The sequence below is a fragment of the Saimiri boliviensis genome, chromosome 11, assembly GCF_048565385.1.
Source record: "Saimiri boliviensis isolate mSaiBol1 chromosome 11, mSaiBol1.pri, whole genome shotgun sequence".
NCBI lineage: Eukaryota > Metazoa > Chordata > Mammalia > Primates > Cebidae > Saimiri > Saimiri boliviensis.
The window spans coordinates 30,862,621-30,886,106 of record NC_133459.1 but is presented as its reverse complement, the minus strand read 5'-3'; the positions used below and the strand labels follow the sequence as shown (position 1 = coordinate 30,886,106).

Sequence of the window (23,486 nt, the reverse complement as noted above, 5' to 3'; positions counted from 1 at the left end):
CTTAACCTAGGCCTCAGTTGGCCTATGCCTGGCTCCATACTTTTTGCCTTACTCCTGGAGCCTATCAATTTCCTATTGAAACACCTTCAGTTGCCCCCCTGCCCTCTGGATCAAGCCCACATGGCTTAACCTGGTACCCAGGCTCTAGGTTAGCCTCACCCCCTTGCTCCATCCCATGCACTTGCTTCCCAGCTACACCATCACTAAATGACATTAATCTTCTACCCGACCTTTGGTTCAGGCTATTCCAGGCATCACCCCCACCCCTTGCTGAAGGGGGCAGGGGCCTCCTCTCTGCTCTGAGCACCATTGACCTGTCTATACCTAAAAGTACCGTTTCCCTTCTCTAGCCCATGAGCCCCCAGATCAAGGATAACTTGTTTTTTTTGAGGTGTCCTCTCTGATGCAGGGGTCTTGCCAACTTTGCCAAGGGCTCCACTCAGGCAGCTCAAGTGAATCTGCCAGTGTCCTGTGGCTGTGGTGACTGCTCGAAGGCACTCTTGAAGATGCAAGATGCCAGAGCACCGTCATGGCCACTCTGCAGCAGACCTGGACAAGTCAGTGATGATGGAAGGGGCTGATTGGGTCCGATCCAGAAGCACCAAAGGAGCACACAAGTCAGGAGAGAAGTAAGGCAACAGACTCTTTATTTATTGTGGTTTAAAATACATCAAAATCAAGTCCCTGGCTGTTGTGAATACCAAAAGGAGACAAAAAGCTGCCAGTGCAGCTTCAAACAAGTCTTGAGTGGCCAGGCTGGGCCATAAGGAAAGCAGTTACAGGAACAGAAGGCAGCCCCTCCCCCCAGGAAGGGCAAGAGGAGCAGGTACCTGGCTGTCCCTGGGGTGACCACCTCTGTGCTGTGCAAGGTGGGTGGGCTGTGGCAGCAGCTGGAGAATCAGCTCAGCAGGCCTTGGCCCTCCCCCGGGGACACCAGGCAGCTCCACAGGCCTCTGGGTCAGCCCTCAGGGCCGCCATGATGGGGTGGAGGAGGGTTAAATAACCGTCTTTAAAGAAATAACATTCTCCTACAGAAAGTGCCTGAGCTCAGCCCATGGTCCAAAAACCTCATGGAAAACAAACAACAAATTAAAAAAAAAAAAAAAAAAAAGTGCTGCTGACACATCTCAGAATCTGGTGGACATGAAGCTCTCAGCTGGACAAGGCCCTGAAAACAACTTATTGTTAGCAGAGCTGTGTACTCTGAGCTTCACTTGCTGTGGTCCCCTGGAGGAAAAGCTAGCAATCTAAGAAACCAACACAGCTCTTGGTCCTAAAACTGAGGTCACAAGTGTGGGACCCACCCGGGTGAGGAAGGCAATGGCCTTCACTCATGGATAGGCACCTCCCCTGCATCTGGCCCAGGACCTGGGCTACTTTGGAAAGCAGAAGCAGAGCAGCTGTAGTGATTGGTTATGATTTGGTCAATGAAGAGGAAGAAAAAGGTAGGGACTCCCATCTGCAGACTGGCCTGAAGGTCTAGACATGGATGGAGCTGTGAGCAAAGGCTGCACCTTGTCTGGTGTCCATATTCCTGACCTGGGAAACCCAGCTGGGGCCACCTGCTCACTGTGGCCTCCCACACCCACCACATTGGGATCCAGCAGCTCCAGTCCCTCCACAGGCTGTAAGAGGTAGCTGAAGTGAGTCAGGCAATGATGTGGGCCACTGTAGGCCTTTTCCCTCTCTTCAAGGGGGAAGGTGCATACCTCTGCCTTTTCTCTGCACCTCTCTCGCCTAGCAAACACTCTGTGGGGTTGGCAGCACTTGTACCAGCTAAGCTGGGCACGGGAGCTGGGGTAAGGAAAAGGCCCTCCTGGAGCAGGAAGAGGCAAGGGCTACTCCAGACACAGGGATTCAAAGGGGAAGAAAAAGATCTTGCAAAACACTTTACCAGACAGCAATATCTCAGCCAGGGATGGCAGAGATCTCAATGCTCACACAGCTGCTTGAGGGCACCTAGATGCAAAGTAAGGATACACCAGAGAATAGTGGACAACTCTGATGCAGAACAGTGGTACCTGCCCTGGGGCAGGAGGAGAAATGGTATGCCATTCATTTGCCATCTCTGGTCTCAGTCATACATGATTCAGTACTTAACATTCTTTGTGAACCAATTTATCTGAGAGATTTAAGGGCTAAAAGAGTGGGCTGGGTAGGGAAGATGAAGGACCCGAAGGACAATGAACTAGCTTCAAAAAAAAAAAAAAAAAAAAACAGCAAGAAGCAAAGCCCTAACCTCCTATCCATCTTGGTGTGTGACTCATTCTATTGTCCCATAAAACTGCTTTGCATAAAGACTGGCTAATACCCTGGCAAGTTTGCAATAGCAGAACATTCAGCATATAGAATGGCTCTATGCAGTACATAGTAGTTAAGTACAGGGATGGGGGGAGAATAGGACACAGAAACAACCGTCTGCAGCCATTTTATGGATTTCTAGGGCCCAGTCAATAGTTCAATTTCATTTCTTACCTGTCAGACAACAGCTATGGGCTCCCACACAGAAGTGGAATCCCCAAGGACAGGCAGGGAGGTGCCAGGAAATGGAATCAGGACAAATCTTGAGGACTGTACGTGTGTGGGCGGGGGCAGAAACAAAAATCCATGAAGCCAAGCAGGCAGCTGGACTTGGGGCCCAGCAAATGCTGCATGGAGACAGTGCTGATGGGAACTGGGGGTGGCCTCTCAGGACGGAAACCCACAGGTAAGCTTGTGGCAAAGCCATCAGAAGCCTTTCCTTTCTCTTACAACAAACAACCTGATCTCACCACACAGGAAACCTCAGCACCAAGATGGCAAAGGAGCCAAGTGGGGTGGTGAAGGGGGTGGGACACTGGAGGCCAGGCACCCAGGCGCCACTGCCACAGCACCCCTCTTCTTCAGAAGATCCTCAATACAAACACTGTCATGTGCAAAAAAAAAAAAAAAAAAAAAAAAAAAAAAAAAAGAAGGAAAAAACACCTTCAGAAAGAATCCTTTGGGTGATCTTGTCAATCATTTGTGCAGGCTAGAGAGGCACCTGTGAATGATAAGGCTACTGAGAAGCATCGTTGGCCTGGTTCTGGCACTACCAAAGGGCAGGGGAAGCAATGCCCAAGGGGCTCCCGACCAGTGCATCATCCCACATAAAAAGATTCTCCAGGTCCCTTGTCCTAAGCAGGAAATCACCAGCTCTAAGCGCCCTGCCAGGGCTCTGCCTGGGGACACATTTTCCAGGTCTAGAGAAGCAAAGGAGCCTCCAGAGCAGCAAGGAGAGCCTGAGCTGCTCAAACAAGCCCTGCTCACAAGAGAAATGCAGTTTTAAGACCTGGGTGTATCACTTGTCTTGAGCTCTGAAGGGCTGGGAGGGGTCTGAGCCTCCAATCAGGCAGAGAAATGCTTAAGTCACTTGTTCTGCCAACTCACCGTGAAGGCAACTACAGATGATAGCCCTCTCAAGACTCTTCAGCTCACAGAGGAGCCACTGACTTCATCTGTACACACCCCCACCCCCAATGCAAAGCCCACTGTACACTTACAGGTGTAAATGCATGAGGCCTTGCAAAATGCCGTATGTACGTAAAACTGACCCACAAAATCCAAAATTGCAAGTGTCAGATGCCAGCCAGGTCAGAACATCCTGGCTTCACCAATGGGCTGCTCAGCATGGGAGCCTTTTATGGGCCAGGCCTGGCTGGGTTGCTGCTCCCTTCCCAGCATGCCCCAGCACCAGGCTCTCTAGGCCCTGGCGGAGGTGGGCTCTTGAGGCCCAGTCTGGCCTGATGCTTCTGTGCTCTGTGCTCCTGGGTAGCAAGGTGCTTCTGTGACCCTGGGGGAGCTGGGTGCTTGAGCCCCAGGCCCCTCTGGCCTCCTCTCAGAGCCACTGTCAGTGAGGGAGCCCTGGCCACCAGCACTCAGGTCCTGTACCCTCTTGTTCAGGTCATTGCGCTCTGTCTGCAGTGCCCGGCACAGCTTCTCCAGCCGTTGGATTTTTATCTGCAGGCCCTCCAGCTCTTTATCCCGGACTGTTTTCTAGAGAGAGAAATGAGACCTTCAGGGCCATACCCCATTAACCCCCCACTTACCATCACTACTTGGTGGCAAACACGTTAACAAGGCTGGGAGCAAGTAGACCAGAGTCCAAGGCTGCCCCCCCTCTAGGAAACAGCCCTGGCTGAAGCCATGACTGGGCTCTCAGGTGGGGCAGTATGGTGCAAAAAAGGGGCATGGCTTGGAGATAAGGTATTCCTTCATTTATCTACCACATGACCTTGGCAAAGGACTTGGCTTTTAAGTCTGTCTCATCTGTAAAACAGGACTACTAATGCCATCCTCAGATCTCAAGAGGTTCAATGAACCACATACCTAAAACATGCAGCAAGGTATGGCTTGCAGTCTGGTCCATCAGTGTTAGGTCCTTTCTTCTACATTACAAGCCATGAAATCACAAATTACCTGGACTGCTTTACATGTAAACCAGGCACATCACTGGCACCCCTGTTTTTCTCGTTTATTCCTTTCTTCCATTTGTTCCCTTCACTCCCACTGGGCTCACCACCTCCCCTGGGGAGACAGCATTAACTCTGGACTTGGACAATGTGTGCAAATACCACTTCTACCTCACACTAGCTGTGTCACTGATGGGTTGAACATACAGGAAAGGGCCTGATATGCGCTAAGTGCACACCCCCACCCTGGCTGCAGATCACAGACAGCCCACCTCCTCAGCCATTTCAAGCAGGGCCTTGTTGCTGCTCTCCCACCGGGACCGGTACATGGTGGTTTCTTTCTCCAGCTTTTTGATCTTCTTAGTCATCTAGGTTATGTGGCAGACAAAAGGAAATGGTCAGAGCCAGGCTCTCTGTGCACCTTTCTCCAAAGTAGGGACTGATCGATCCCAAGAGGCAAGGTATTACAGGGTATAGTAAATGCCCTCTGTGCCACCTCACCACCAGGAAGTCACAGGTGTCCACCACCAGTAACAAGAAGTGGTAAGGGGTCAGGCATGGTGGCTCACACCTGTAATCCCAGCACTTTGGGAGGTTGAGATGGGCGGATCACTTGAGGCCAGGAATTAGAGACTAGCCTGGCCAACATGCTGAAACCCCATCTCTAGTAAAACACACACACACACTCTAGCCAGGCATGGTGGCACACGCCTATAATCCCAGCTACTCAGAAGGCTGAGGCAGGAGAATCACTTGAACCCAGGAGGGTGGAGGCTGCAGTAAGCCAAGATTGTGCCACTGCACTCCAGCCTGGGCAACAGAGAGGCACTCTATCACAAAAAACAAAACAAAACAAAACAAAACAAAACAATGAAGACTGCCCCATTCCCTAGGACAACCTTCAGGGTATACATACCACTGATACTGCCTCAAGAGGAAAAGCTGTTACCCCTCCCCTTGAGGGTTCAGAAGGGAAGCCCCACCCTTGAGACACTCCAGATGGGAACTTCCTGAAGGCAGGCCCAACCATTCTGAATGAAGCAGCTTACGCCCTAGTAGCCAAGCCTGGCCTGGCCCACTGTTACCTTTTCCATCTCCTGCTTGAATGTGGTGAATACTTCGCTGCTTTTGGAAAGAGTGTTCTGGAACTCCTCAAACTTCTCTGTGTATAGGGCAAGCTGGTGGAGAAAGTAGCCCACAGATAACACTGGATTTCTCTGGAAGGCACTCTGGTCAACACACTCAGACCTGTCCTTGACTCTTTGAGCCAGTAATTCTACTGAGATATTATTTTTCCTTAAAATAAAGCAAAGATGTATATTTGGAAGGATGTAATCTAAAATGCTAAGCCGGGAAAGTAGGAGATTTAGGTGACTTTTATTTTGCCTTTATGTTGATTTTCAAATTCTGTTCCCACCTCCTCAAAAGCAATACAACATTTCTGAGCTACAAATGAAGTCCTCTAAGTTCACCTAACTACTTGGTTACCACCACATAGGTACTGTGCAGGTCCAAAGAGAACAAAGGATCAACCAAAGTCTCAGAGCAGCCAGCACAGAATCAGTCCTAGAATGAGGGTCCGAATTCATTCCCTGCAGGAAGGGGCCCAGTGAGGGGACTTTGAAAGGCACAGGGTCAGGTTATACACTCTCACCTGCTGCTTCAGGTGGGTTTCCTGCTGCTTCATCAGCTCACACATCCTCTGGGACTCTACTGCCTCTTTCAGGAGCTATTTCCAAGACAGAACCCCAGATCCTGTCAGAAGCCCCCAGGGGCTGTGTTTAGTTTTTAGCCACAAGCACCAGACCCACTGAGGCTTCCTGCTATCAGACTGGTACTCAAGGAATAAGTGCCTGGTCTAGGCAGACAACAACTCCCATATAACCCGGCTATAAGCTGAGCCAGAGCCCAACCTACCTCCTCCCACACCCGTACCCCAACCCTGGGGCCTGAGCCTCACAAAATCCTTCTCCCGCTGGTGCCGCTCTTCTGCCTCCTTCAGCATCTCCTGGGCCTGCTGGAGCTTGGCATCCACCAGCTGCTGTTGTAGGTCCTTGTGTTTGAAGACTTTGTCGATATGCTGCAGCAAAGATGGTGGGAGCAGTCAGCTTGTCAGGAGCTCCCTTTCTCAGGGTGGCCCAAAGGCACAGACCACGGCACTCTGCCCCCATCTTGGGGCCCATGTTGTGTGGTACATATGGGAGTCAGTTTATCAGATCGAGCCCCCCCATCTAAATCTGATAAGCTGACTCCCATGTGTGCCGCATAACATGGGCCCCAAGTCTCTGGAAGGTCAGCTTTCCAACCTCACCCCGTTTCTCTCCCAGTGAGTCAGACATTGGTAACACATGGGTCTGTGGATGGAATCTGTCCCCAAGAGGCCAAGTAATAAACACACTCAAATCTCTGGTCCTCGGACTGATCACCTATGGGGCTAGGAACCCTCACTTTTGTGGTACCTGATTCAGTTATAAATGGGAAGAATATGGCCGGGCATGGTGGTTCATGCCTGTAATCCAAGCACTTGGGAGGCCAAGGCGGGCAGATCACCTGAGGTCGGGAGTTCAAGACCAGCCCGACCAACATGGTGAAACCCCATCTTAAAATAAATAAATAGGGCCAGGCGTGGTGGCTCACACCTGTAATCCCAGCACTTTGGGTGGCCGAGGCGGGTGGATCACAAGGTCAAGAGATCGAGACCATCCTGGTCAACATGGTGAAACCCCGTCTCTACTAAAAATACAAAAAATTAGCTGGGCATGGTGGCGCATGCCTGTAATCCCAGCTACTCAGGAGGCTGAGGCAGGAGAATTGCCTGAACCCAGGAGGCGGAGGTTGCGGTGAGCCGAGATTGCGCCATTGCACTCCAGCCTAGGTAACAAGAGTGAAACTCCGTCTCAAAATAAACAAACAAACAGATGGGAAGAGTGGGCAAAAACAATGCCTCTAAGAACACAACAGCCTAGCTCAGCTGGCAAAGACTTGTTATATCTAGGCAAAGACTAGACGTGTGCATCCCAAGGAATGGCTGTCCCGCCTACTGGAGAAGCGCTGGGGACCGGTGCCAGGCGAGAGAGAGCAGGGATGGAAAGAAGGTGAAAGACTCAGGTGCTATTTCAAAGCGAAAATCAACTGGACTTGCTGAAATAAGAGAAAATAACTCCATTTTCTGGATGGAGAAGGGAAAGTGCCTAGAAGATAAGTCCAGTTTGGGTACGATGAAAGTGCCTGTGTCTGTCTGGGAGGGCTGTCAAGCAGCAGCAGCAGAGCCTGGTAGTTCTACACCTCCTTCTCCACAGGCAGTACTAAGTCTTTTTTTGCTCTGCAGGGAGAGAAAGCAAGTATTCAGATTCTTGAAGTTCGTGTCTCACTACAGCAGTCCAGGAAGCCTCTAAGTCTCAGTGCTGAGGGTCAAGAACCAAATCAACTCCCCTCAAACCAAACAAGCAGCCTTGTTCCCAGAGAATGAAGTATGGCAAGGAAACAGGTGGGTCAGGGGAGTGCCCTCTTGGTCCTGCACACCTGTTCATCACATTGGCCTATGAATTTAAGAGGGCAGATCTTGCCCGTCTCACCCACTGCCGCGTCTCCAGGGCTAGGAAAGGGCCTAATCCAGACCAGGTCCTCTGTCAGACCTGTAAGGGGGCTGTAGGTCTCCCTTCTCATGATGAGAACATGCCCTGAACACCCAGTTGACTGGCATGGGGGACCCAAAGATTCAAGTGCCTGGGGTGGAAGCCAATGCAGTCACAAAGGCAGTGACAGGAATCCTGCCTTTTTTTTTTTTTTTTTTTTTTTAAAGAGTCTTGCTGTGTCACCCAGGCTAGAGTGCAGTAGCACAATCTCAGCTCACTGCAACTTCCATCTCCTGGGTTCAAGCAATTCTCCTGCCTCAGCCTCCCAAGTAGTTGGGACTATAGGTGTGCCATACATACCATGCCTGGCTAATTTTTTTGTATTTTTAGTAGAGACAGGGTTTCACCATGTTGGCCAGGCTAGTACTGAACTCCTGACCTCAGGTAATCTGCACGCCTCAGCCTCTCAAAGTGCTGGGATTACAGGTGTGAGCCACCATGCCCGGCCTGACATCCTGCCTTTTAAGTGGCAGGAGCAGCAAGAAATCAGTGGACACAGTCTCTGAAGTCCATCACTGATCACAGGTACAGCCCTTCCCCTGCGATTCCAAATTCTACAAAGCTCTGAAAATAAAAATTGTCATAAGCTGGCAGCCAAACTTAACTGGCATCACTGTAAGCCCATAATCTAGGTGTGTTTGGAAGTTCTATTGCATAAACATTAATGTGTCTAGCTTCCCCAAAGCCCTGCTGAGGGTGCTATATAACACACAGTTCATATATGTACCTCCATTCTAAAATGTGGATAGTTCTCATTCCAAAAGATACCTGGCCCAGGAGTTTGGGGCAAGGCACTGTGGACCTAGGGCTGTGTGGCTGTAAGTGAGCCTCTTCTAAACACCTGTTTTTTTTTTTAATCTATGATGAATAACATCACTCTCCTTCCAAGGAAGGAGGAAGAAAGGAGAATGGGATGAAGCCTGAAAAGGTACTGTCCCAGTGGCTATCGCACACTCAAAACCTTATAATTTCTGGGCCATGACTGCTGTCCATGACACCCTTACCTCCTCTCGCAGCTCATACTGCTCAATCAGCTTCTTGAGCCTCTCAGCCAGCTCCATGTTCTCTTGGCGCAGCTTGGAGTTGCGCTCATTGTGCTGTTCCATCTGCAGCTGAATGTCATTCAATGTCACCTGGAAATGCGAAGTCACCTCCTTGCGCTTCTCCTCCTCCTCCCGGGCCCGCTGCACACCTTCTTCCTGGGCAGAGAAGTCAGCCCTAGAGCCATCATCCACTGCTACCTCACAAGGCTCCCCCAACTAGTCCACAGATGGTCTCTGCCAAAAGCCCTCCCTGCTCCCAAAGTGAGACGTAGCCAGGCTCCAGGATGTTGTGTAATGTGAGTTCCAATGGTCCCCTCTGTATATCAGGTGACAAATGAGATTGTCCCCCTAGAAAAATGCAGGCACACCTGTAAGCGTCATTCTGAAGCAAGTTGGATTTCCTAAGGCCTATTCTTCCAGATTTCAGATCAATGTGCATTTGTTCCCTCTGTGCCCCCCAGAGACCAAGCTGTTAAAATTTAGTAACACCCAGGGTTTGCAAAGTTGTGCAGAATTAGGCACTCAACACTTCTGATCGGGGAGACACACTGCCCCCTCACTGGAAGACATCCAGTAAAATCTATTAAAATTAAAAATCTGCATATACTTTGACCTAGCCATTTCACTTCCATGACTTACCCTACAGGTAAGTTCTATATAACTGACCATCAATAAATATAACAAGGGTGTCAGTTCTATATAACTGACCAGCGATAAATATAACAATAGTTCTATATATAATAGTGAAAAATGATGAACAACCCAAAAATGTCTTACCTAAGGTAAGACATTATAAAATATAATGTATCCATATAATGATGTTATGCTGTTAAAAAGAGTGAAGATAAGGCTGGGCACACTGGCTCACACCTGTAGTTCCAGTACTTTGGGAGGCCGAGGTAGGCAGATCACAGGCTCTGAAGTTCAAAACCAGCCTGACCAACATGGTGACACCCTATCTCTACTAAAAATACAAAAAAATTAGCTGAGTGTTGTGGCAGTGCCTGTAATCCGAGCTACTCAGGGGGCTGAGACAGGAGAATCCACTGAACCCAGGACGCAGAGGTTGCAGTGAGCCGAGACTGCGCCATTGCACTTCAGCCTGGACAACAAGAATAAGACTCTGTCTCAAAAAAAAAAAAAAAAAAAAAAAAAAAAAAAAAAAAAAAAAAAAAAAGAGGCCGGGCTCAGTGGCTCACGCCTGTAATCCCAGTACTTTGGGAGGCCAAGACGGGTAGATCATGAGGTTAAGAGATGAAGACCGGCCGGGCGCGGTGGCTCAAGCTTGTAATCCCAGCACTTTGGGAGGCCGAGGCGGGTGGATCATGAGGTCGAGAGATCGAGACCATCCTGGTCAACATGGTGAAACCCCGTCTCTATTAAAAATACAAAAAATTAGCTGGGCATGGTGGCACGTGCCTGTAATCCCAGCTACTCAGGAGGCTGAGGCAGGAGAATTGCCTGAACCCAGGAGGCGGAGGTTGCGGTGAGCCAAGATCGCGTCATTGCACTCCAGCCTAGGTAATGAGAGTGAAACTCCGTCTCAAAAAAAAAAAAAAAAAAAAAAAAAAAGAGATGAAGACCATCCTGGTCAACATGGTGAAACTCCGTCTCTACTAAAAATACAAAAATTAGCTGGACATGGTGGCGCATGCCTGTAGTTCCAGCTTCTCAGGAGGCTGAGGCAGGAGAATTGCTTGAACCCAGGAGACTGAGGTTGCGGTGGGCCGAGATTGCGCCATTGCACTCCAGCCTGGGTAACAAGAGCGAAACTCCGTCTCCAAAAAAAAAAAAAAAAAAAAAAAAAGAGTGAAGATAGCCCTACACAAACGGATAGGGATATACGTTATGTAAAGTGAAAGAAAAAAAAAAAGGATATGAAACGGTACATGTATAATAATTTCATGCTAGAAACTACATGTAAGATTTTTACATATTAAAAGGAAAGTTGGAAGAACGTATGTAAATTTCCTGTAACCACAGACTGCCCTCACTATAGAAGCAGCAGAACGTTGGAAAAACCCAGGTTCCTGACTGACCAACCTCTGGAACAAGAGCTGCTTGTCAGGGCCAGACCTCCGCTTACTAGGGGCCTGCCTTTCATTGAGAAATATTGATGCCAGTGCATTACGGATATCTTAGCACCTTATCCATCTAATACATTTCAAATGGTTACAAGTAGTACTCTCTAATGTAAGGCGTTATTGAGAAAGTGTATTTCTATGCCACAACCCCTGCACTATTTTTTTTTTTTTTTAGATGGAGTTTCACCACATTGGTCAGGCTGGTCTTGAACTCCCAACCTCAGGTGATCCGCCCACTTTGGCCTCCAAAGTGCTTGGATTACAGGCGTAAGCCACCACGCCAGGCCCCTACACTATTTTTTAAAAAATTATTTATTTATTTATTTTGAGATAGAGTCTTGCTCTGTCACCCAGGCTGCAATGTCAGCTCACTGCAACCTCCACCTCCCAGGTTCAAGTAATTCTCCTGCCTTAGCTTCCCAAGTAGCTGGGACTACAGGTGCCTACCACCATGTCAGGCTAATTTTTGTATTTTTAGTAGAGACGGTGTTTCACCATATTGGCCAGGCCGGTCTTGAACTCCTGACTTTGGAATTGCCTGACTTGGCCTCCCAAAGTGCTGGGATTATAGGTGCAAGCCACTGTGCCTGGCCACTACTTTTTTTGAGACAGTGTCTCACTCTGTTGCTCATGCTGCAATGCAGTGGTGCAATCTCGGCTCACTGCAACCTCAGTTTCCTGGGTGCAAGGGATTCTCGTGCTTCAGCCACCTGAGTAGCTGGATTATAGGCATGCACTAGCACACTTGGCTAATTTTTGTATTTTTAGTAGAATGGGGTTGTGCCATGTTGGCCAGGTTGGTCTCAAACTCCTGGCCTCAAGTGATCCACCCACTCTGGCCTCCCAAAGTGTTGAGATTACAGGTGTTGAGTCACCATGCCCAGCCTTGCTTTTTTACAGTATTCCATGTTGAAATTGTAATGTTTTGGATAATATAAATATATTACTAAAATTAATTTTACCTGTTTCTTTTTAGTTTTTTAGAGTGGCCAGCAGATTTTTAATTACTTATGTGGACCACTAAGCCCAGCCCTAGCCTGCACTACTTTTTAAGAAGAAAGCCCATGAAAGAAAGTTCAGGCAGAAGTCAAGGAAACCAGAGTCGCCTGTTCAAGGGTGCCCAGCGCCTACCTTGAGGGAGCGGTTGTGCCGCTGCAGCTCACGGCATAGGCTCTCAAGTTTGCTACGGGCAAGGACGGCCTTGCTGTGCTCGCTCCGCAGGTGGTCCTTCTCTTGCACCAGCTGGCTCTGTTTTTTCTGCAGGAGCTTCATCTGCTTCTGTGAGTTCCGGTGCTCCTCCAGCTGGGGACAGGGATAGGGAGGGCAGGTGAGCATTCTGTTGGGCCTTCCTGGTGGGGATCACTGCGCCGGTCTAGGGTCTCCTGAGCTGCCCTGACCCGTACCCTCTCAGGCCGTGAGTGTTGTCACGGGCTGATGCTGTGCTGGCACTTATATACTCCTCCCATGAACTGCTCACAATAAGGGTCCACCACGGGGAGAGAGAAATGGACACTCACTAGGACAAGTAGGGGTCACAATGCCAGCAGATGCCAATTCCTATTCCAGCTCTGACTCTGGGCCACTAGAGCCACTTCAGGCTGTTGCATTTCCCCAATTTGCTGGACACTCATGCCCAAGGATAAGACCCCCAGCTACTCTACCTTGTGCCCATTAACAGACCCCCATCGCTCCTCGAATCCCTTCAAAACGTTACCACTGGGTTAGCACCAGCGCCCTTCCCAACATAATTTTTTTTTTTTTTTTTTTTTTTGAGACCGAGTTTCGCTCTTGTTACCCAGGCTGGAGTGCAATGGCGTGATCTCGGCTCACCGCAACCTCCGCCTCCTGGGTTCAGGCAATTCTCCTGCCTCAGCCTCCTGAGTAGCTGGGATTACAGGCACGTGCCACCATGCCCAGCTGATTTTTTGTATTTTTAGTAGAGATGGGGTTTCACCATGTTGACCAGGATGGTCTCGATCTCTCGACCTTGTGATCCACCCGCCTCGGCCTCCCAAAGTGCTGGGATTACAGGCTTGAGCCACCGCGCCCGGCGCAATTTTTTTCTTTTTTGATACGGAGTCTTGCTCTGTCACACACGCTGGAGTGCAGTGGTGAGATCTCAGCTCACTGCAACCTCCACCTCCTGGGTTCAAGCGATTCTCTTGCCTCAGCCTCCCAAGCAGCTGGGACTACAGGCACGCGCCACCATGCCCAGCTAATTTTTATATTTTTAGTAGAGACAGGATTTCACCATGTTGGCCAGGTTGGTCTCGAACACCTGACTTTGTGATCCACCCACCTGAGCCTCTCAAAGTGCTAGGATTACAGGTGCGAGCCACGGTTCCCAGCCGTAATATATTTATTTAACCCAATATCCAAAACATTACAATTTAAACATGAAATCAATGTAAAAAAGTGAGGCCAAGAGTGGTGGCTCACAACTGTGATCCTAGCACTTTGGGAGGCCAAGGCAAGTGGATCGCTTGAGGATGGGAGTTCAAGACCACTCTGGCAAACATGGTGAAACCCCATCTCTAATTTAAAAAAAATACAAAAAAATCAGCCAGTTTGGTGGCATGCGCCTGTAATCCCAGCTACTCCGGAGGCTGTGAAGCAGGAGAATTTTTTTTTTTTTGAGATGGAGTTTCGCTCTTGTTACCCAGGCTGGAGTGCAATGGCGCGATCTCGGCTCACCACAACCTCCGCCTCCTGGGTTCAGGCAATTCTCCTGCCTCAGCCTCCTGAGTAGCTGGGATTACAGGCACATGCCACCATGCACAGCTAATTTTTTTTATTTCTAGTAGATACGGGGTTTCACCATGTTGAGCAGGATGGTCTCGATCTCTTGACCTCATGATCCACCCGCCTCAGCCTCCCAAAGTGCTGGGATTACAGGCGTGAGCCACCGCGCCCCGCCAGGATAATCGTTTGAACCTGGGAGCAGGCGACAGCACCACTGCACTGGCTGACAGAGTGAAACAGTCGAAAAGACCCCCAACCCATTGACTCAACCATCCTTCCACTCTCCTTTAAAATAACCACTTACCTTATTACCTGGCTTAGATTTCTTACACCCTCACTCTCTTGGCCCTTCCCCAGATACTGCAACCGTAGTAAAGCACCTTCCTGCTTTAAACAGCACTAGAACAACCCTACTTGAAGAGTCTCACTTTAAATTCATGGTCACCAATTTCAGGAAGACCAGAAATCCCAATACAATGCACATGCTATTCACATCCCTCTCCTTCCAGACAACTATTTAATCGTCCTCATCAAATCTCAAAACAGAATAAACCAGAGAATGAGGGGCACAAGCTCCACATCTGCCAGTCCATCTGGCCCATGTTCTCCTCCAGTGACACAGATCTAGCCATGTGGTTACCATAGCCAAGTCCCCTTCTTGGGCACTGGGATTCAGCTCCCCTGTACTCAGAACACCACTCCAGCAACTCACTTCCTCTCTTGCATCAGCAACTTTTCCCTGGCTTGATCACTCTAAAAGGGTGCTTATCTTCTTTATACTTCTTATTTAATCCTTATAAGAGTATCATTAAGCAGGTATGACATTTCTCATTTTATAGATGAGCAAAGTTCCTTACAGGAAAATATTAATAAATGTGCATGGAATGAATGAATTTTAAAATAAATAGGCTACGATAGGCTATGACCATCAATGAATGAATCTGCAGTTCAAATTCTGATGGAGAACCTGATGAAAGAATTTGGTTGCTCTACCTCAACCCACTGAACAATGTTACAACAGGGTGGGAAGGGCACACTTTGTATTTATTGTGAGGCAATATGAAGTACAGAGTAGTATTCTTCATACTATGAAAATTTCTTGTCAAAAAAGTTGGAAGCTGAATTGGATCAAGCTTTAGAGCTAACTTCTACTTCACTTACAGGCACTAAGAAGGTAAGGAAGTAAAATGGTACCACAGAGATGACAAAGCTAACAGGGTGCATCCTACAGGACAGCTAGTCTGGTTTCTGTAAAAAGTCAATGTCTCAAAAAAAAAGTCAATGGCATGGGAATATGAGGAGGCAGTGACAAGAAGACTACCCTGCTATAAAAGGAAAAAAGTATCAAGTGACTAGTGTTAGTTTTATTAAGTGTGATAATGGCTCTATGCATCTGTATTTGAGGAAAATGCATTCACATGGTGTCTTGAACTCAGGCCAGGAACAAGGGCTCTACCTTCTTGGAATCATTTTTTGAGAAATTTCTTTCAAGGACTGTGCAGTTTCTCTTACTGTACAGCCCTGAAGAAGCTGGCTGGGAAGTGACCCCATTTAACAGATAGTTCAGAGAAAAGTTGAATAGGAATTAAGCCACCTACTTGCCCCTGCACCCCCAACCCTACACCAGGTGGCATGCTGATTTTCCCAAGACAGGGAAGGTGCCCGCAGAGGGGGGAACTGACCAGTTCAGCATACTTCTTGCACAGAGCGGCCAGCTTCTCCTCTGGGGTACTCAGAGTATTCAATGTCTGCATCAGCAACGTGATCTCCTTTCCTGCAAAGCACAGGAGAAAAGACATGCATCCTCTTCTCTAGGGGTCCCCTCCAGGCCTGGGCTCACACTCGTGAGTGCTGAAGATAGCCCCCCTCATCATACCTTATATTTTGCTTGTTGATTAGCTACCTTCCTTGCTATAGGGACCAACCCAATCCTTTCCTCACTGTAGCCTCAGTGCTGTCCATAGTACCATCACAGAGCATATGCTCAACAAATGCTCATCAAATGAATGACTGGACCCTAGTGAAATCTCCTTATTGGGCACCATGGTGGGATGAAAAAAACTGCTTGTTCTACCAACAGAAGAAATGTGTCCCACTTATGATTTCAGGGATACTGTTTCAATGCAAGGAAGGCCCACCCTCCTGATAGAGGTAGGATCCAAAAAGGAGTTAAGTATCTTAGCCTCCTTGAGAAATATTAAACTCTTGTCAACAGAGTTGACAAACCTCGAATTTTAAATGAAGATACTTTCCATATATGTGATCCTTTTTTTTTTTTTTGAGACAGAGTGTCGCTCTTGTTACCCAGGCTGGAGTGCAATGGCAGGATCTCGGCTCACCGCAACCTCCGCCTCCTGGGTTCAAGCAATTCTCCTGCCTCAGCCTCCTGAGTAGCTGGGACTACAGGCACGCGCCACCATGCCCAGCTAATTTTTTGTATTTTTAGTAGAGACGGGGTTTCACCACGTTGACCAGGATGGTCTCGATCTCTCGACCTCGTGATCCACCCGCCTCGGCCTCCCAAAGTGCTAGGATTACAGGCTTGAGCCACCGCGCCCGGCTTTTTTTTTTTTTTTTTTTAACATGGGAGTCTGACCCTGTTACTTAGGCTGGAGTGCAATGGCGTGATCTTGGCTCACTGCAACCTCTGCCTCCCGGGTTCAAGCCATTCTCCTGCCTCAGCCTCCCAAGTAGCTCGGATTACAGGCGTGCACTACCATGCCCAGCTACTTTTTGTATTTTTAGTAGAGATGGGGTTTCATCATGTTGGCCAGGCTGGTCTTGAACTCCTGACCCTCAGGTGATCCACCCACCTTGGCCTTCCAAAGTGTTGTGATGACAGGCATGAGCTACTGTGCCTGGCCTAGATTCTTAAACATATATACCTTACCATCAAATGACTGTCACTGCCTATTTCCCACTGCGTGTGCCTGAGTCAGGGAGCCTTCCCTCTGCCTCCCCAGAAGGGCCCAAGAGATCAGCATGGAGACTGTAGTTCACTGGCATGCATGCCAAATCCAACCCACGGATGGGTTTTGTTTGGCTCCTACCATTTTAGCTGCTAACTATGAAAAAATCTAGAGATGTAGATTTCCGGCTTTTCATTAAAAAAAAAAAAAAAGGCTGGCTGCACCCATCCTATAGTTTTGCCTGTTCTCAGTTGGCTAGTTAAGAGCAACTAATAGCAGTAAAGCCTTTGGCTAAAGTAGGCTCTATCTTCATGGAGCCCCATAGGCAGCCCAGCTTATGCAGACATTTGGGTTTCCAACTCTGGGCTAGTCTCATTTTCTTACTGTAAACAGAAGTAGAAACTAGGACCCAGAGAGGAGAAGGGGCACACCCACGGTCGCAAGGCAGGTAGTACTGGCTGGCACGGGAGGTTACCCGGACCTCCTGTTCTCCATTGTCTCAAAGAGAAAGCAGGTCGCACGCCAACCCCTTTTTGCTCCAAAAGCCAGAAGGCCTTGTGCTGGGAACCCCTGCATCTTTCTATGCGTGACTCCAACATCCCTGGCTTTGATTAGACTAGGGTGACGTGCTGCTCTGAGAAGTACCATTTCCTCTGAATCCTGGCAGAACAGAGTGGCCCAGAGAACATCAAGTCCAAATTCCCTCCCCTTACCAGCTGCACAAAGAGCCACTCTCTGCTCACCCAAACCCTTGGCTTTTTTCTTCTCCTGTGGCCTTCGGTGGTCTCGGTCTCCCACATCATCACTTGGCCGGATCTCTTCTGTGCCTGGCTCCCCCTTGGAGGGTACTTTCTCTCCATTGACTACTGGAGATGGCTCAGGCTCCCCATTCCTTGCCACATAGGTCCGGGACTTCTCTGCATCTTCCGGCTCACCCTGTGCCCCATCCTCGCCTGTGCCCCCCTGGTTATTGTCCACACAGTATGTGCTCAGTATGTCTTCCAATTGGCGGCTCAGCTCCTCAGAGACATCACGGAGGGCCCCGGACTGAGCCGTTTTGGCTTGTGCCCCTAAAGCAGGAGAGGATGAGAAGGAAGACGATTATACCAAAGTTTGGGATTTTTCACGCCCAAACTCATCAATTTGAGTTAAATGTTGCCTAACTTTTCTTTTTTTCATGGAAACTGAGAAGCAAGAATGGAGCATCATTCAGCAAATCTAGTTCCTGTCAGAATACAGACTCAAAACTTTTTTTTTCAGATGGAGTCTCGCTATGTCACCCAGGCTGGAGTGCAGTGGTGCAATCTCAGCTCACTGAAACCTCTGCCTCCCGGGTTCAGGTGATTCTCCTGCCTCAGCCTCCCGAGTAGCTGAGATTACAGGCATGCACTACCACGCCTAGCTAATTTTTGTATTTTTAGTAAAGACAGGGTTTCTCCATGTTGGTCAGGCTGGTCTTTGAACTCCTGACCTCAGGTGATTCACCTGCGTTGGCCTCCCAAAGTGCTGGGATTACAGGCGTGAGCCACCACGTCCAGCCTCGAAACATCTTTTAAAAGAACTTATAGTCATCATTGCTTAACTTTTTTTTTTTTAAGACAGGGTTTCACCATATTGGTCAGGCTGGTCTTGAGCTCCTGACCTCAGGTGATCTGCCCATCTCAGCCCCGCAAAGTGGTAGGATTACAAGCTTGAGCCACAGCGCCTGGCAACTTTTTTTTTTTTTCTTGCCAAATTCAGGTGATGGATGCTTTAAGTCTATTTACTTGTAAAATGACACAACTATTTCTTACTATCACCTGAACATGTTGGTTACGAACATAAAAGTATGTAAAGCATCAGCACACAGGGCTGGCATGAAGCAACTTCTAGTCCATCTCCTTCCCCCCTCACCAACCATTTCTTGCCATTCAGATTGTTCTAGAAATGTCTCAAAACAGGAAGGGCAGCTAGCTGTTGGCGGCTGAGGTGTTTCTAACAGGACCTGGGATTTCCTGACTGGGTGCCTCGTTTGGCCGCCGCCTGACTTAATCCTGGGAGAGCTTCTCTCCAGAGAAGAGAACTCCGTTCCTGTGCTCGGAGGGGACGGCTCGCCGGCTCGCCGGGACGCAGGAGGGACGGCGGCCCCAGCACTGCCCTCTCATGCTACATCTCCTCCTTCTGCACAACCTGGCCTCGGCCTCTAAGTCCAGAACGGAGGCCGGGCCCACAGCTCCTCCCCCTGCCCGCTGGCAATGCAGCGCTGGCACACACCCTCCGGCTTCCGAGGAGGCTGGCCGCCGCCGGGACCTTCAGCTTCTGCCGCAGGAGCCGCCTGGCTGGGCCGCTCCTGGGTTCCCTCGGGTCCCGCTTCCGGTTGTCCCGGGCTGCTTTTTGGGTTGGATTGTTTGGCAGCCCCGTTCTTTTTGTCTTGGTTCTTCATTGTGATGAGCGATGCTGGGTCAGAAGGAGATCCTTTAGAAACAAACAGAGTTGCAATTTTCCAGACTTCGAAATTCTTCGCAGTCTGGATCAGAAATCCCCACAGCAGGCGCCCAAAGCTGCTTAAACGGACCGGCCGGCCCCAGCGGAGGGCGCCAACGGCTCTCCGGTCTTGGCGGGTCAGGGGAGCCCGGCGTGCCGGGGCAGGCTTTCGGGGCGCAGCTCCCGCAGCGGATGAGGAAAGAGGCCTCTTTTTCTCCTCGGAGCCACTTCCCAGCACAACCAACCCCCTCACGGCAGGCCGAGCGCGGGATTGGCTCCGGGCCGGAGACTGACGTGGCGGGACGACTGGCGCCGCCCCCGCCCCTCAGGCCCCACGTGCGCCCCCCGCGCGCGCAGCCACCCACGCCCAGCGCGCCCTCCAGCCTCTAGGCACGCCCGCGCATGCGCACACGCCCTAGACAGCCCCCCAGGCCACGCGCGGAATCGCTGTGATCTCCCCACAGGCCGCGAACATCGCGGCCCGTACACCCTCCGATTGTCTCTCCTACCGGTCGCCGCGGCACGCACCTCACTGCCGACGACCGACGGCTTCCCCAGCTCTGGCCTCGCACCGGAAACCCCGAGTAACCACTGCCGGCGAGCAGCCTGCTCCCGCCGCAGCCAATCAATCGCCGGCACCGGCGCGGAGCTTGCTGGGAAGGACCAAGCGAGGGCGGCCTTGGAGGCGGGCGCGTCGTGAGGGCGGGGCAGCGAAAGGACTACGCGTCCCTCCGTGCGCTGGGGCTGGCAGCAAGCAGCTCCCAAGGTGCAGACGGGGCTGTAGTCCTGGGAGTCCAGAAAGAGCCCATCATTCTGCACAAATGCGCAGGTCAACCTTGTTTCTATCTCGGAGAAGCTATGCTTCAACTCCTAAAGCCTTGCGCCTAGCTATTGTTTCCCGCAGGCCTCCGTCAAGCCTTCCTCCCTGGCCTTGAACAAATGTGACTCCATCCAGGAATTCCGAGGACTCGGGAAGAGGGATAGAGTCCTGGGAGCTTCATCACGGATTTGCTGTGTGGCTGGACGTTCTTTTCTCTCCCTGGGCCTCAATGTCCTTCCAAAGGAGGTGTTTAATAGCAATAGCAGTTTCCTTGAGCGCTTACTCTGTGCTTTCCGATATCCAATAGCTTCATTCTCAGAACCACTCATTGAAATAAGTACTGTTATCCCCATTTTACGGAAAAGGACAATAAGAGAAAGGCTAGGTAACTTCTCCAAGGTCACATCGATAGTGAGTGGTTAAAACGGATTCAAATGGTTAAGTCTGACACCAGCACCCAGGTAACTTCTCGGCTTCCCTTTTTTTTTTTTTTCTTTTTTGAGACGGAATTTCGCTCTTGCTGCCCAGGCTGGAGTGCAATGGCGCGAACTCGGTTCACGGCAACCTCAGCCTCCTAGGTTCAAGCAATTCTCCTGCCTCAGCCTCCCGAGTAGCTGGGACTACAGGCGCGCCCCACCATGCCCAGCTAATTTTTGTATTTTTAATAGAGACGGGGTTTCACCATGTTGACCAGGATGGTCTCAATTTCTTGACCTCGTGATCCACCTGCCCCAGCCTTCCAAAGTGCTGGGATTATAGGCGTGAGCCATCGACCGGCCTACTCTGTCTTACCCGGAAGAAACACTACCACAGCAGGTTTTCCTGAGGCAGTCAAGGTAACTTGTGAACGTAGGTCATATTTTCCCCTCTCTATTACCATTTTGGCAGTAAGTTCCTCAGGAAGGTACTGAGTTAAGGCTTCAGGCATATTCTAGAGCCTTTTCTCTGGCTGCCCCACTCTCTTACAAAGTCTAACTGGGGTTAAAGTAGAAAAAAAACCACAATTCTCTACACGTGAGATCAGAAATTCTGTATCCCCGTTGCTTCTGGATAATGAAATCAAACCCAACAATCCTTGTGCTTGGAATTTGAAGCCTAAGAGGTTTGGCTTTTGTCAAACTCACAATCTTTTGAGGCCCAGTTCAAAGGTCACTGCAGAGCCTTCCCAGTGCTCTGCACAATCTGTACTTGCTCCCTAGGTCTGCAGAGTTCTGTTACAGCATTAGCAGTGAGGTGTTGAAATTGCTATTTGCTTACATGTCAGTGAATTTTGCAAGAACTTTTGGCAAAATATTCTAGTCCCAGAGCCTGGCATCAGGCTGTGGGTAGAGAAGATTGTAAATTGTTGTACTAATTGAGCATTGGTTTAGGACTGTTAGGATGTTAAATATTTCCTCCAAAGGCTCAGTGACAGACTTAAGAGCAGTGCATTTTGGATTTTGGATTTTCAGACTAGGGATGCTCAACCGGTAAAATCTGAGAAAATCTCAAATTTGAAATACTTCTGGTCCGATGCATATTGGATAAGGGATATTCAACTTTAGAATAATGGTGGAACTGAGGCTCAAAAAGGTTTGGAATCCATGTGTCCTGAAACCAAGGCCCTGATTATTTCTAGAAAAGCATTCTGGAAATTTCTTGAGAAAGCACCATATAAATCAGGCCTTGATAGGTTTCCATATAAAAAGGGTGTTCTAGTCCAGGTGCAGTAGCTCACATCTGTAATCCTAGCACTTTGGGAGGCTGAGGCAGGCAGATCACCTGAGGTCGGGAGTTGGAGACCAGTCCAACCAACATTGTAGAGATGGAGAAACCCCATCTCTACTAAAAACACAAAATTAGCCAGGCGTGGTGGCACATGCCTGTAATCCCAGCTGCTCCAGAGGCTGAGGCAGGAGAATTGCTTGAACCAGGGAGGCTGAGGTTGCAGTGAGCCAAGACCATGCCACTGCACTCCAGCCTGGGCAACAAGAGCAAAGCTCTGTCTCAAAAAATAATAATAAAAGGGGTGTTCTAAGTGAGATAAAGAACATAAGAAAAATGGGGTGAGGGGTAGAGGGCGTAGCAGAAGGGTCAACAATGGCCTAGAGGGGGCAGCTGGATAATGAGAACAGGCAAGAATATTGACAGAAACATGGGTTAAGAAGTCACTTTTGGGCCGGGTGCTGTGGCTCAAGCCTGTAATCCCAGCACTTTGGGAGGCCGAGGCGGGTGGATCACGAGGTCGAGAGATCGAGACCGTCCTGGTCAACATAGTGAAACCCCGTCTCTACTAAAAATACTAAAAAAAAAAAAAAATTAGCTGGGCATGGTGGCGCGTGCCTGTAATCCCACCCACTCAGGAGGCTGAGGCAGGAGAATTGCCTGAACCCAGGAGGCGGAGGTTGCGGTGAGCCGAGATCGCGCCATTGCACTCCAGCCTGGGTAACAAGAGGGAAACTCTGTCTCCAAAAAAAAAAAAAAAAAAAAAGTCACTTTTGACTGGATTCAGTGGTTCAGGATTGTAATCCCAGCCACTTTGGGAGGCTGATCACCTGAGGTCAGGAGTCCAAGACCAGCCTGGCCACCATGGTGAAACCCCAGCTCTACTGAAAATACAAAAATTAGCCAGGTGTGCACCTGTATTCCCAGCTATGGGAGGCTGAGGCAGAATTGCTGGAACCCGGCAGGCGGAGGCTGCAGTGAGCCGAGATCGCACCACTGTACTCCAGCCTGGGCGACAAAGTTAGACTCCATCTAAAAAAAAAAAAGTTATTTTCTCCTTTGCTATAAATAATGTACAGCAACAATATTAGCACTTGCCAGACTCAGAGAGAGGTGGTGATTGCAGTAAAATACAGCAGCTCTTGCACATTGTTACTAAGCAGAAACTCAAGCCGGGTAGGGCCAGATAGTATTTTTTTCTTTTTTAGACAGGTCTTACTCAGCTGCTGGGGCTGGAGTGCAGTGATGATCTTAGCTTACTGCACACTCAACCACTTGGACTCAAGTGATCCTCCTGCCCCGAGTCTCCCAAGTAGCTAGGACTATCGATATACGCCACCACAGCCAGTTAACTTTTAAATTTTTTTGTAGAGACAGCTCTCACTATGCCTCACAGGCTGGGCTTGAACTCCTGGCCTCAAGCAGTCTTCCTGCCTTGGCCTCCCATAGGGTTGGGATTACAGGCATGAGGCATGGTGTTTGGCCTTTTAAAATTGAGATGTATTGAAAGTACAGTCATTTTCAAGACAGACATTTCTTGATTTTAATGTTGGCAACTAATTCAAAACACTCTGTCAAGCAAAACCTTCTTGTGGGTTCCATCAGCTTTTCGGCTGCTTGTCTGTAATCTCTGCTTTAGGAATTGATCTAACTAAA

At 49.4% G+C, this 23,486-nt stretch overlaps 1 protein-coding gene across 3 annotated transcripts; it reads right to left on the bottom strand.

Moving 5' to 3' along the window:
* Positions 1-630: 630 nt before the first annotated feature.
* On the bottom strand, positions 631-19,946 carry TXLNA (taxilin alpha). 3 transcript variants are annotated; one of them, XM_039473553.2, is made up of 11 exons: positions 19,816-19,946; positions 19,097-19,297; positions 17,587-17,913; positions 15,617-15,708; positions 12,324-12,494; positions 9,070-9,264; positions 6,391-6,510; positions 6,085-6,159; positions 5,516-5,608; positions 4,703-4,798; positions 631-4,014 (listed from the first exon to the last, which is right to left on the bottom strand). In XM_039473553.2, the coding sequence occupies exons 2-11, from the start codon at positions 19,263-19,265 to the stop codon at positions 3,721-3,723; spliced, it is 1,632 nt and encodes a 543-aa protein (XP_039329487.1). In that variant the 5' UTR covers positions 19,266-19,297; positions 19,816-19,946; the 3' UTR covers positions 631-3,720. The 3 variants fall into 3 exon arrangements, with proteins under 3 accessions (XP_039329487.1, XP_039329486.1, XP_039329488.1); XM_039473552.2 differs by having other exon boundaries at positions 19,835-19,946; XM_039473554.2 differs by having other exon boundaries at positions 19,097-19,279; positions 19,835-19,946.
* Positions 19,947-23,486: the final 3,540 nt, after the last annotated feature.

Coding starts and splice junctions, on each gene's coding strand:
- TXLNA (XM_039473553.2), bottom strand. CDS start 19,265: ATGAAGAACCAAGACAAAAAGAACGGGGCTGCCAAACAATCCAACCCA. Junction 12,495..15,616: donor GCAAGAAGTATGCTGAACTG/GTCAGTTCCCCC, acceptor CCCTGTCCCCAG/CTGGAGGAGCACCGGAACTC. Junction 5,609..6,084: donor AAACCCACCTGAAGCAGCAG/GTGAGAGTGTAT, acceptor TTTCTCCACCAG/CTTGCCCTATACACAGAGAA.